The following is a 13,250-nucleotide window of genomic DNA, read 5'->3' on the forward strand; positions in this document are numbered from 1 at the left end:
TTTTATCTTTGCTCTGTCTAGAGACAGACGTAGAAACTATCTTTCAAAGATACATCTTTCTAGGGTCTTCATTAAGAACATCCACTTAAACATGGTTATAGCTGTTTAAACTTTAACAACAACAACAACAAAAACAGAAAACCCAAAATCATTATGTGGGCAAATCTTTCATAAAATCCAAGAAAAGAGCCTGAAACCCCGTGGAAACTGTTAAACTTTTAGCAAGTGCTTTCAGAGCTCCCTGATGGTGAAGAACACCTGGAAAGGCATTCACCGCTGAGTCTTTTCCCTTTGGAAAAGCCTGGGAGAGGGAGCCAGAGGGGAATACAGGTAAGGGGGAAGAAGGGGGGTGAGTAAAGGGATAGAGACTGAAGGAACAGAACACTAATGATTTTTAGCCAAAGGCTTTCTTGAGGTCCCAGGTAGGTTTTGAAAATATACTTTTATATTGGATCATCATCACAAATTCCATATGAAAAAAACTAAGGTCTGTACATTTTTTTCCAGTGGTCCTGCATTATTACTCTGCTTCTAGAGAAGAAAGAAGCCCTTATTTATACAACTTTATTCTTTATAAGGACTCTGTATTTCGCAAGCCCTGGCTAGCAGAAAAGTTCTAAACAAATGTCATTTTTAAGAATAAAAGAAATTTAATCACTTGCAATGCAATAAAACCCAACACTAAACTGCACTTTACAGTTCTAAGAAATAAAAGCTACTAGGCACCCATCAACTGTAGTAAGATTTTATTCCTGAAGTTGTCAAATTAACAGAAAAACCTATCAAACATCCTTTCTTTACATTATGGCCTAAAGTGTTGGGGAGGGCATTAATTCTTAGGTATACTTTAAAAACAGAGTAATAGTCTATCTTTCTCTTTCTCTCCCTTAATTATTGCAGTTTTGTATAAAATCCACAAAATTCTTAATGGGGACTGGGGAGTTTCTGCCAAAAAGAAAAACAAACAAACAAAAAAAAACAAAAAAAACCACTTGATTACTTTAAAAAATACCTACCCTAAAACACTTATTTTTTAGTTTGTAGGCAAAAGCAAGTCATATCAGCAATCTTCTCACCAACGGTACATGATCAGTGCCTTTAGGTCTTTATACACACTTCTATTATCTGTGCTGGGTTTTTGCCTGATAAACTGTTCAATTCTTCCAAAATAGAAACATATATAGTTATTTTTTAGCAAGAAAATAGCTCAGCATTACCTCCAGACATCTGCTAAACAAATCAAGTACCAAGCAGTGGTGACAAATGCAAAGTGAATGTAAAACCCACAGCTCTAGCAGAATCTGACCTTGCAAAGTCCGGGAGACCCTGCTCCTGACCTCTGACTACCATGCCCTAAACTGTGTCTCTGCTACCCTCCACGCACGCTTCTTCTCCAACAATCCCTCCACATCAAATCTACCCTTTTGTCGTTGCCAAAGCTGTCTTCTCCAAAACTAGTTAGACTCTTCTATTCATGGCCTTCAGCAAATAGGAAGAATAACATTTGGTGGAGAAAGGGAAAAATGAGTTGCTGATTTTTCATGCTTTAAATAAGTCCACCTGGACCCCAGATTATTTAGATATCAGATACCAATCTATTTAGATTCCAAATGTTATCTGTGTCCTTCAGGTTTGGTCAGATGTTCTAGAATCTGACCCCGGGGGTGTGACTAAGGGGGTGATTCCGTCCTCCTGCCTGCTCTGTCCAGCTGCGAGGCTGCCCAGAGACCCTTAACACAACCTGTCTTGAATCCTCCCGGGACAACATTCCATTCCTTTCTGTGGTGCTGACATTCACATATGTCCTTCTTTCTGTCTTCTCTATGTGTTAATTTCTACTCTAAGCTCAACCATGACTATTCTGCAGCCATGTGTGTTACTTTGCATGCCTCTGCTTTTTTCTCCTTGGGGTTTGTGATGGTTAATTTTAATGTATCAACATGTCTGGGCCATGGGGTGCCCAGCTAGTTGGTTAAACATTTTTCTGGGTGTGTCTGTGAGGAAGTTCCTGCAGGAGAATAATGCTGGAATTGCTGGACAGAGTTAAGCAAACTGTCCTCCCCATGTGGTGAGCCTTGTCCACTCTGCTGAAGGCCTGAAACGAAGAAAAGGCTGAGTAATGGAGAATATCCTCTCTCTTCCTGATGGTCTTCAAGCTAGGACAACGGTCTTCTCTTGCATTCGGACTTGGACTTGAACTGTAACTTATACCATTGTCTCTCCTGCTTCTCAGGCCTTTGGTCTCAGACTGAAACTGTATTATCAGCTATCAAGGGTCTCCAGCTTACTGACTGCAGATTTCTCAGCCTCTATAATTACGTGAAACATTTCCTTATGACTACTTTCCTTCCTTCCGTCCTGCTTCCTTCCCTTTCTTTCCTTGTTTCCCTCCCTTCCCTCCTTCCTCCACGTATATACACACACACCCTATTGGTTCTGTTTCTCTGGAGAAATCTGACTAATACAGGATTCTAATAAAATGTCAACTTTTGGGGGCTGGGCCCGGTGGCTCAAGCCTGTAATCCCAGCACTTTGGGAGGCCAAGACGGGCAGATCACAAGGTCAGGAGATCAAGACCATCCTGGCTAACACGGGGAAACCCCGTCTCTACTAAAAAATGCAAAAAACTAGCCGGGCGAGGTGGCGGGCGCCTGTAGTCCCAGCTACTCGGGAGGCTGAGGCAGGAGAATGGCATACACCCGGGAGGCAGAGCTTGCAGTGAGCTGAGATCTGGCCACTGCACTCCAGCCTGGGCGACAGAGCAAGACTTCATCTCGGAAAAAAAAAAAAAAAAAAAAAAAAAAAAAAAAAAAGTCACCTTTTAGAACTTTCTAGATGTCTTGAAGGGCTTGTAACATCTAAGGTCTGAAAAAGTTTTGAAATTCATTTTCTTAAAATGTGAGCCAACTGTACTCTTTGCTCCCCCCTTTTTTTGAGACAGGGTCTCCATCTGCCAGCCAGGTGGGAGTGCAGTGGTGTGATCATGGCTCACTATATTCTCAACCCCCTGGGCTCAAATCATTCTCCCACCTCAGCCTGCTGAGTAGCTGGCACCACAGGTATGCACCACCACACCTGACTATTTTTTGTTTATTTTTTTGTAGAGATGCTGGTAATATCTTAATTTCAGTCCATTGAGAATAATTTTGGACTTCCACCCTATGGACCAGTAGGATAAGAAGTTTGTTATTTATTTATTTTATTTATTTTTGAGATGGAATTTTGCTCTTGTTGCCCAGGCTGGAGTGCAATGGCACTATCTCGGCTTACTGCAACCTCTGCCTCCTGGGTTCAAGCGATTCTCCTGCCTCAGCCTCCCGAGCAGCTGGGATTACAGGCACTTGCCACCAGGCCCGGCTAATTTTGTATTTTTAGTAGAGATGGGGTTTCTCCATGTTGGTCAGGCTGGTCATGAACTCCCAATCTCAGATGATCCTCCTGCCTCGGCCTCCCAAAGTGCTCGGATTATAGGCGTGACCCATTGCGCCTGGCCAAGTTCGTGTTGTTTTAAGCCACTAAGTTTGCGATTATTGTCACAGCGGCAATGGGAAATGACTACACCATAACTATATCTAAAATGAGTCTTATTTCCATATTTTGGTGATGCTATTGTTTTGTGTTTATAATAATTTTTTTTTTTTTTAACCCATTCCTTGTTATTTGGATACAGCTATCTCTTGGGAAACAAGATAAAACCTAGGGCATTCAATCCCAAGTTCCCCATCCCCCCAAAGAACCCTTAGCTGTTGTAAAAATTGTGTATGTGTGTGTTAATTTTTTAAATGGAAGGTCAGAAGTGTTAGGCTTAACCCTTCTACCTTTTATTTTGAGTGGACTACTGGGCACTTTTTTATTATAGTTCTTTAGTTATATAGTTTTATATTGTGCCTCTTCTTTCCCCTCCAGTCAGACAGAATCAGCCTATTTTTGTGAGATGTACCCAGGCCCTTGTCAGGATCACACTCTCCAGTTAACCACAACCCAAGATATCACATCCTGTTCTCTGACACTGTCTGTGGAGCCTGCTGTTTGCATTTCACATCTTCTTTTCCTTCCCACATCTCCTCTTTCAACTAGACAACATAAATATGCCCATCAGTCCCCTAAGTCCACAGTTTCTGATTTAGAATGCCAAAGTCACTAGAAACACTTTCCACGTTTCCCTAGCAGTATTGTGTAGTCCCGTGTGATTTAAACAGAAGATACTCTGAGCCCTGGAAGGCTCTCAGGGACACTTTCTAGTTTTCCCCATAAAGATGGGCTCCTTCTTGATGTGTTCTGCCTGGCCCATCTATACATCACAGTCTCTTCAATGAGTCAGGAAACACCAAGCCAAGCCACGTCCTGTTGCAGCAGGGACAGAAGCCTTTTCTCTGTTCAACATCTGCATGAGATAAGGATTCTGTTGATCGTGAGCCACTTTTGCTTCTCCATAATCATCCTCCATGGCGAGCTTCCCACACATGAGCAGACAGGGTTTCCTCTTCTTCTCTTCCTCTTCCATGCCACCATATCCACAATTACCAGCTTCCCTGCACTGGCCCTAAGCCTCTCTTCCAGGGCACTGACACAGACCCTGCAGGGTCAACATTTCTTGGGTCTCATGAGTCCTTCCATCCCTTACCATGGTACATGTTCTCTTCAATTCCCACGGGACCCAACATTCCTTATCCTGCATCGCAGCAGCTTCTTCTGTGTGTATCTTTCTAGTCCTGATTTCTCTATTGCCTACAGAGCATCAGGAACCAACAAGGAACTGGGTCCAAAGACAGATTACATTGCTCAGAGGCAATGAACACAAACCCCCATAATATTTTCCTTACATTTGAAAATAATTTTGATGACTGTCTTGCTCTCTTAGTGTAAGACGTTAACTTAACAAAGAATTATCTGGTCACTGTGGGAGAAATATGGCAGAAATCAGCAATTCCTCTGAGACAGGAGTGAACTTTTCTTAGTGTGGTGAAAGCACGGTTGGTGCTTGAGTTACAGTAGGGTGCTCCATCGGGACCTACATCCCCTGTACAGTCCCTGTTCCCAACCCCGGAGAGATTCCCGAGTCACTGTACAGAACCCTTAGGGCTCTGAGCAGCAGAGTCGGAAAATCACAACAAGAAGTATCTTTTCTTGTTTTCATTGGGAGAAATCGGAAGGTTGAACTTTCTTTTACATTGTTTGAAGTGCTATTTCAGAAAAAATAATTAGAAACATCTCAAAAGTCCTTCAACAGGAGAAAAAATAAATTAACTGTGATATGTTCATACAGTGGAATATCGTACAACAGTAAAAAATAACAAAGTAGAGCTATATCTAGTGGCATGGAAAAATATAAAAGTATAATATTAGGCTGGGTGTGGTGGCTCATGCCTGTAATCCTAGCACTTTCGGAGGCCGAGGTGAGTGGATCAGCTGAGGTCAGGAGTTCAAGACCAGCCTGGCCAACATGGTGAAACCCCATCTCTACTAAAATACAAAATTAGCCAGGCATGATGGTGGGTGCCTGTAATCCCAGCTACTTAGGAGGCTGAGACGGCAGAATCATCTGAACCTGGGAGACGGTGGTTGCAGTGAGCTGAGATTGTGCCAATGCACTCCAGCCTGGGTGGTTGAGCAAGACTTTGTCTCAAACAAACAAACAATAAGTATAATATTAATCAAAAAAAGCACTCCAAAGAGTTACATACAATGCAGTGTTATCATTTAAAGATGAAATGATTTAAAAATTTGTAAAGAAGAAAAAATCATATTTTTAAAGCTATGTAATAAAGGAATAGAAAATAGGAACCATAATCTCTGATAGTGGAAATTTCTATGAAGGAAGTGGGAGCCTAGACAGGAGGACCTTGAGTATATCTGTGATGAATTCTTAATAAAAAATCTAAAGCAAGGCCAGATGTGGTGGCTCACGCCTGTAATCCCAGCACTTTGGGAGGCCGAGGTGGGCAGATTACAAGGTAAGGAGTTCGAGACCAGCCTGACCAACATGGTGAAACTCCATCTCTACTAAAAATACAAAAATTAGTCGGGTGTGGTGGTGCATGCCTGTAATCCCAGCTACTCAGGAGGCTGAGGCAGGACAGTCACTTCAACGTGGGAGGCAGAGGTTGCAGTGAGCCGAGATTGCACCACTGCCCTCCAGCCTGGGGAACAGAACAAGACTCTGTCTCAAAAAAAAAGTAATAATCTAAAGCAAATAAGTGGTAATGTTAAGATTTGTTAATGATTTGCCATTATTATGCTCTATTCTTAAATGTATATACAAAATATTTTACAAGAAAATATGTAAAAACTTGTTTACTATATATAAAACTATTTCAAAAAATTATACATACATACACATTCATATGGGAAAATCAGTCTTTTTTTCTTTTTTGAGACAGGGTCTTGCTCTGTTGCCCAGGGTGGAGTACAGTGGCACCAGCTTGGCTCACTGCAACCTCTGCCTCCCAGGTTCAAGCAATTCTTCTGCCTCAGCCTCATGAGTAGCTGGAATTACAGGCACCTCCCAACACACTTGGTTAATTTTTTTGTATCTTTGGTAGAGATGGGGTTTCACCATGTTGGCCAGGCTGGTCTTGAACTCCTGACCTCAAGTGATCTGCCCGCCTTGGCCTTCCAAAGTGCTGGGATTACAGGTGTGAGCCACCGTGCCTGTCAGGGAAAATAATTCTTAATGGAATTTATTTTATTGAGTTTTTTACTTGGGAGGCTGATGTAAATTTCTTAAACTTTAAAATGAGATTAGCAGTCACTCTGGTATTTCTTCGGGAAAAAAGAAAAAAAGAAAACAGAAGAAAACAAGAGGCCATGGAACTTACTAACAGTTATTATAACAAAATTAATTTAAGTAACTGACCACTTGCTCTCGGGATAAAGTAAAAAACAATAATGCAAAGTTTCATATAGCTTCAGAATGCAAACTGATGAAAACCTTTTAAAAACAAAAGAGACAAATAAGGATCCTATCAGGTACCTGTAAGCATCTCTGAAGGAAAAGTGTTAAATCCCATCAAACATAAAAAACAATAATTTAATCATTAGTTTTCATTATTTCCAGAAATAAAGTTTTAATGGCCATACTTTTGTATTTGACTACTAAATACATTTACCACCCAAATAAACAATGGTTTTGAGAAAGTGCCTTTAAGTTTTTTGTTTTTAATTGCATCTGCTGACCAATGGCTACAAGGCACAAAATGGCTTTTTAGAGGCAAAATTTCCTCCAAGAGACTCAGCACCCTACCTGGGTTGGTATAAAGCTGGCTTTCCACGGTTTTGCCAATGCACTGCAGTTTGATGGCCTGCAGGGAATCATCCACGTGCAGGATGGTCGGCAGACTGCCCAGAGTGTCCTGGACCAAGTTAGCCACTTCCCGGACATCAAAGAGCTTCAACAGTTCTGAGTACACGGCGGGGAAAGAGCTCAGAAACACAGCCTTAAAAAGAAGAAGAAATTTAAATGAACTTCCAGATATGTCATGAGAAATATGCTGCAAAGCGTCAGTGAGTTTAAGGACCATGGCAAGTATTTTTGAATGGTAGGAATACAAGTATGAAATGTTTCTGTTACCTAAAGCTTTAAAAAGTGCAGCAGAATATGACAGTTTTTGAAATGTACAAAGGAGCAGCATAATAAAAACTGGGAAATTTTGGAAAATTACTGACATTAGCAAAAGGATTGACAAAAGCCTCACAGAATAACTGAAGTGCATCATGACTGAATAGAAAGAATGCTCAACCAAGACCTGGACTGTAGTCACTTATATTCATTCCTTTTGGAAGAAACTTTCTGAAACGCTCACTTAAATCTCATTCATGTTTAAGAAACCAAACATGTTAATTCCTCCAAAGCACTCCATTTCTGATTTAAGAAAAAACACAGGACAGGGCATCAGAAGACCTAAGTTATATATAGTATTAGCTTTGCTTTCAATCAACTCTGTGACTTTGGAAAGTTATTTGAGCACCCTTTAGTTTCATCATTTAGGCTTTAGTTTCATCTCCTGTAAAACAAAAAGATCATTACAAGATCTTCAAGATCTATTTTAAACCAAGAACTGTGTGTACAGACTAAGAACAATATTTTTATGTAAATAAAAAACCCAATAATCATTTCTTATGGGGAAAAAAGATGCTCACATCAAATCTCAAAGGGCATACTTAAAAAATTCGGCTAGGATTATACATCAAAACAAACAAAGTCAGCCTTTTAAAATTCCATAAAAGGAGGGCAATGGAAGAAGAGTCGACTAGCTTCAACTGTACCTAGTCAGGGAAGGCACGTGTTTCTAATATGCTGAGATTCAAGTGCTAGTTGGCGTACCAATAAGATCTGGCTCCATCAGAAAATAGGTCGCGTCTACATGTGCTGATGATTCAAACACAGACTCAAACTCAAATTTAAGAATTTTAGTATTTATTTATTTATACAGCAGCAGCAAAAATATCTAGCAGGGCCAATATCTATTTTTGATGCCAGAGCCATCAAAATACTTCAGGTGCTATAAGTCAACAGTGATGGCCCTTGGCTCTTAAAAATTATAGATTTACTTGAATATATTTAAAGTTAATAACTTGGTATTCTCTGTTAGAGCCTGTATTTATATAACCTTCATGTCACCCTGCAGAGAGCTGAGTCATACCAATGAAGTTAAATAAAATGAGCCCAGCTTTCTGATTAGTGAAAAGTCAACTAAGTTGATTTTCCTCAGGTATCCCTTAATTTATCCATTATTTATTTATTTATACATCTTGACTTCAAAAAGATATCTGAATGTGCCTACAGTGTAAGATACACATATAATAGGATGATTAAAAAGGATAAAGGAACAAGGATCTTGTGATGACAGCAGGAAGACAGCTGTGCCAGGGCAAGCTGATTGTTTTTACTGCAAGTAAAAATAAAAGTACAATTTAATTTTGACCTTCCTGGTAGCCAGGACACATAGGGAAAGATAACTATTGGGAATCGTCTAGCAGAGTTTGGGCTCTATTCCTTCTGATATTCTTCTTCTTTTAGGGATCTTGTGGTAGGGGGTGCGTGTCCATGAAATGGAAAGCTAAGAATCACTGTTGTACTAGCTGGGTTAGTCCTTAGTCCTTCCAGGACAGGGCTAACAAGAACAGTGTCATTAGCAAGTTGCATGTGGGACAGGAGGACTAAATGAACCTACCCAGCAGGACCAGGATGGATACATCTGTGGGGCAGCTTCGCATCAATCCAGCCCAAAGGACTGTGGGGACGGCCTCTAGAAGACAGGGTTTGCCCTGAATTGTAGCCCACATGGAAAAATGCAAAATGGAGCAAGGAAACCAGGTTTCTGCCTCTAAGGCAGCCTAATAGTAAAGCTTGGACCAATGCAGAGCCGAATTTTATTTGACTGTAAATGTGGCAGGCAGGATTCTAAGACGACTCCCGTGACCCTGTCCCCTGGTGGTGTTCCTCTGATTACAGGCAAAAGATGTCACATGGCAAAAGAGATTTTGCAGATGTAATCAAGATTACTCATCAGTTGACCTTCAAATATGGAAATTTGTCCAAGTGGGTCTCACCCAATCGCATGAGTCCTTAAAACAGTTTTCTCTGGCTGGTAGCAGGAGAAGTAGTCAGAGAGATTCAAAGCATGAGGAGAATCTGACATACTGTTGCTGGATTTGAGGATGGAGCAGCCATGTGCCAAGGACTGCAAGTGGCCTCTGGCAGCTGACAGCACCTTCCCCCACTGGCTGACTGCCATCAAGGAAACGGGGACATTAGTCTTCTGAAAACAAAGGAACATTTCTGCCAACAGCATAAAAGATCATGGAAGTAAATTCATTTCCAGGCCCCCAGATAACACATGAAAGCCAACACTTTGATTTTGGCTTTAGGAGATCCTAAGGAAAGGACCCAACCAAGCCTGCCTGGAATTCTGACCTATAGAACTGTGGGCTAATAAATGAGTGCTGTTTAAAGCCATTAAGCTTATGGTCATTTGTTATACAGAAAACTAACACATCGAATCCACTGAATTAGTGGCACTGCCTCTGCAGAGAGTGCATGGGATCAAAAGGGAACCTGGTATGGGCAGAGGTGTGTGGCATTTCTTGTCTTCCCCAAATACAAAGAGGCAAAGTTCTCATTGCTTAATAAAGAAAACTAACCATTTTATCATTTTATATGGATTTTTTCTTAGCATCAAACTAAACATAAATTATCACATCAAAATATACAGGTTAAGTGATACTGCACAAAATAACAGAGAATGACTTCAGCAGAGTTTACAAAGATGTTCAGAAACTTTATGGGCACATTTACATATTATCTCTTGATTAAAAGCTGAGAACAAAAAATATCAAATATGATTCTTTGAAGGTGCTAAATTTGTTTCTAAAATTTGCTGTGGGATAGAGCTCAGAGAATCAAGAGCAGTGGGAGTCAGCGTGTCGAAGAGGTGAAAGCGAGCTGCTCCACTCTGCTGTACCCCAGTGGCCCAAGCCACCTTAGGGGGACCTCCAGGATCCAGTGGTACAATTAAGGTAAAAAAAAAAAGTCTCCTGAATCTCTAAGAAGAAACCATGCCTTAAAGTTACTCTTAAGAGTAAGAAAATATTTTTCAGGTGTGAATTAGGCAAGTTTCATCTCTGTAACCGATAAACGGTAAAAAAAAAAATCTCAGGGTGAAAACTCAAATTCTGAATTACTTTTGTAGAGATAGTAAACTTCTAAGAACTCTGATCTAAAGGAATGCACGGTTAGCCTGTTGGATTATCCTGCTTAAATATCAAGTGCTGTCATCAGGGTTGAGCTAGTAGTGGGCAACTTGACACTGAGGTCTTTGGCAAGTTCCCATAGTGCAGTGATTGTACTCTTGACTGCAAAGGCCAAAACAACACTTAAAAGAGCCTGAGTTGTATCCTTGCCCAGATGGAAGAAGAGTCCACCTCTATAAAGAAGAGAGGAACAAGAATAGACCTCTCAACATTCAGAAAAAATACAGCACATTATCGGAGGGCTGCTGCACTCCTGGTGTTTTGCTTTCTGAACATCACATAGCACCAAATCATAACAACACTGTTAAGGATCTAATTTTGTCTCCCAATCTCCCTTTTTATGTCCCAGTTCTCAATGATTACAAGTTTCTCTAACCTCTAGGGCATGGTAAGAGGCTGCTTCTCCTTCTGATAGGTTTTTAACCAAGTCATCAGAATTAAAAGTACACAAGAAGAATCGAGAAAGTATAGGGAAAATATTCAGAATTACCTCATGGAACATATTCAAGGCCATGCTATTTGGGAAGTAGATGGATCCCGTTCTTAAAAAAAACATGTGGGGCCATTTCCGGTAATAGAGTTTGGCGGCAGCAGCAGCTCTGCACTGGTCTTAAAAGATCACTCCCAGGATGATTAGGGTCAAGTTCAATAAAACAAAACAACATGCAGCTTAGCTGAGTTCAATATAATGATTCTCAAGTTGACAGATTGAAATGCAGTGAGAGGCTTGGGGAAAAGAACTGCAAGAGATTGGCTCTAGTGAAATTCCTTCCCCAGGGCTGGTGGTGACAGCATGTCCAATCATCAGTATGTGTTCTGGTAACTGGAAATGAAGCTGATGCAAACCAATAGCCTCTCCATGCAGAGAGAGAAGGGAAAGGCAACCCACTTCTGCTCAGCTGGTACACAGAAGGTAGGGGAATTTTAAAAGTCTACTCATAAAGTTGGTTAAGCTACAAATATAAACTGGAGCTACTGACTTCTGGTGGAGAAAACATTTGATTACACTGCTGTGTAAAAATAAATAAACTGCACTTATCGCTTTCTTCTATTCAGCATAGATGAAAAGAAATTACCTGTGACTGAGATAATGCTCCAGACCCTTTGCTCTCTTGTGAAAGAAAGAAACGGACTGACATGAGAAGCTCCTGAATGCAGCAGCGGAATTCCTCTTCATTTTGCCCACCAGTGGCAAGGGAAAACAGCCTTCGAGATTGAACTATATACTTAAAAATGTATTCTTGTGCCTTAAAAATACAATTTTTAAAAGTTAGCTTCAAAGGAGACAAAGAGTATTTATTTAACAGTGACATGGCATAAAAACTATGGTATGGCATTAAACTTTCAAATTCTTCATGTAAACACCAAGGCCCTGTGAGGCTTTTTTGAATAGTATTTACTTTTACAGGGAACAGCCACTTTTCTCTGATGCTTAGTGAGAGAAACGTATAGAAAATTTAAAAACACTTTAGCCGGGTGTGGTGGCTCATGCCTGTAATCCCAGCACTTTGGGAGGCCGAGGCGGGCGGATCACCTGAGGTCAGGAGTTCGAGACCAGCCTGACCAACATGGAGAAACTCCGTCTCTACCAAAAATACAAAACTGGCCAGGCATGGTGGGGCATGCCTGTAATCCCAGCTACTTGGGAGGCTGAGGCAGGAGAGTTGCTTGAACGTGGGAGGCAGAGGTTGCAGTGAGCTGAGAATGCGCCATTGCACTCCAGCCTGGGCAACAAGAGCAAAACTCTGTCTAAAAAAATAAAAAAAATAACAAACACTTTATCATTCTGGAGTATGATGAACACTAAGTGTTTTTGACCCTCAGATGTTTTTTAAATTTAGTCAACAAAAAGGTAACTGTTTTTGAAAAAATAATTTTGTTTTGACAAGTAGTACTCTTGCCACTTAGCATTTTACCTTCAATCAGCTCAAAATTACAAATGTATAATTCACAAAATGCTTGTTTTATAAAATGTTTACATTGTCTACTTAAATCTACTGACACCAAATAGGATGGTCCTCAACAACAGGAATCAGGAGACTACCAGGGCTGTTACTGGACAGTTCCTTTAAGAATTTGCACTCTTTCTCAACATGTTTGCAAGTAAGGGATTAGTATCTCCACAGACAAGGGAGCATATAGCACCCAGAGACCACAAGACCCAGTAAAGTCTCAGGTTTCCTCATTATAATCCCTGCTAAGCCACCCTATTTGCTCTTAAAATTTAACATAAATGGTTCTCCGATGGTCTCTGTCAGGTTGGTGGAAGCAAGAACCAGGAACTTCTTTTTTTTTTGAGATAGAGTCTCGCTCAGTTGCCCAGGCTGGAGTACAGTGGCGCGATCTCAGCTCACTGCAAGCTCCGCCTCCCGGGTTCACGCCATTCTCCTGCCTCAGCCTCCCGAGTAGCTGGGACAACAGGCGCCCACCACCTCGCCCGGCTAGTTTTTTGTATTTTTCAGTAGAGATGGGGTTTCACCGTGTTAACCAGGATGGTC

The 13,250-nt window shown here is 41.0% G+C and overlaps 1 protein-coding gene across 1 annotated transcript in view; it reads right to left on the minus strand.

Moving 5' to 3' along the window:
- Positions 1-13,250, minus strand: part of DOCK4 (dedicator of cytokinesis 4) — a 477,639-nt gene that overhangs the window by 135,772 nt on the left and 328,617 nt on the right. Inside the window, exons 21-22 of the mRNA XM_011955954.1 lie at positions 11,829-12,183; positions 7,244-7,436 (exon numbers count right to left, since the gene is read on the minus strand). Of these exons, the coding sequence (XP_011811344.1) occupies positions 7,244-7,436; positions 11,829-12,183 (548 nt within the window). The remainder of the gene's footprint in view (positions 1-7,243; positions 7,437-11,828; positions 12,184-13,250) is intronic.

The sequence above is a fragment of the Colobus angolensis genome, unplaced genomic scaffold, assembly GCF_000951035.1.
Source record: "Colobus angolensis palliatus isolate OR3802 unplaced genomic scaffold, Cang.pa_1.0 Scaffold403, whole genome shotgun sequence".
Lineage (NCBI taxonomy): Eukaryota > Metazoa > Chordata > Mammalia > Primates > Cercopithecidae > Colobus > Colobus angolensis.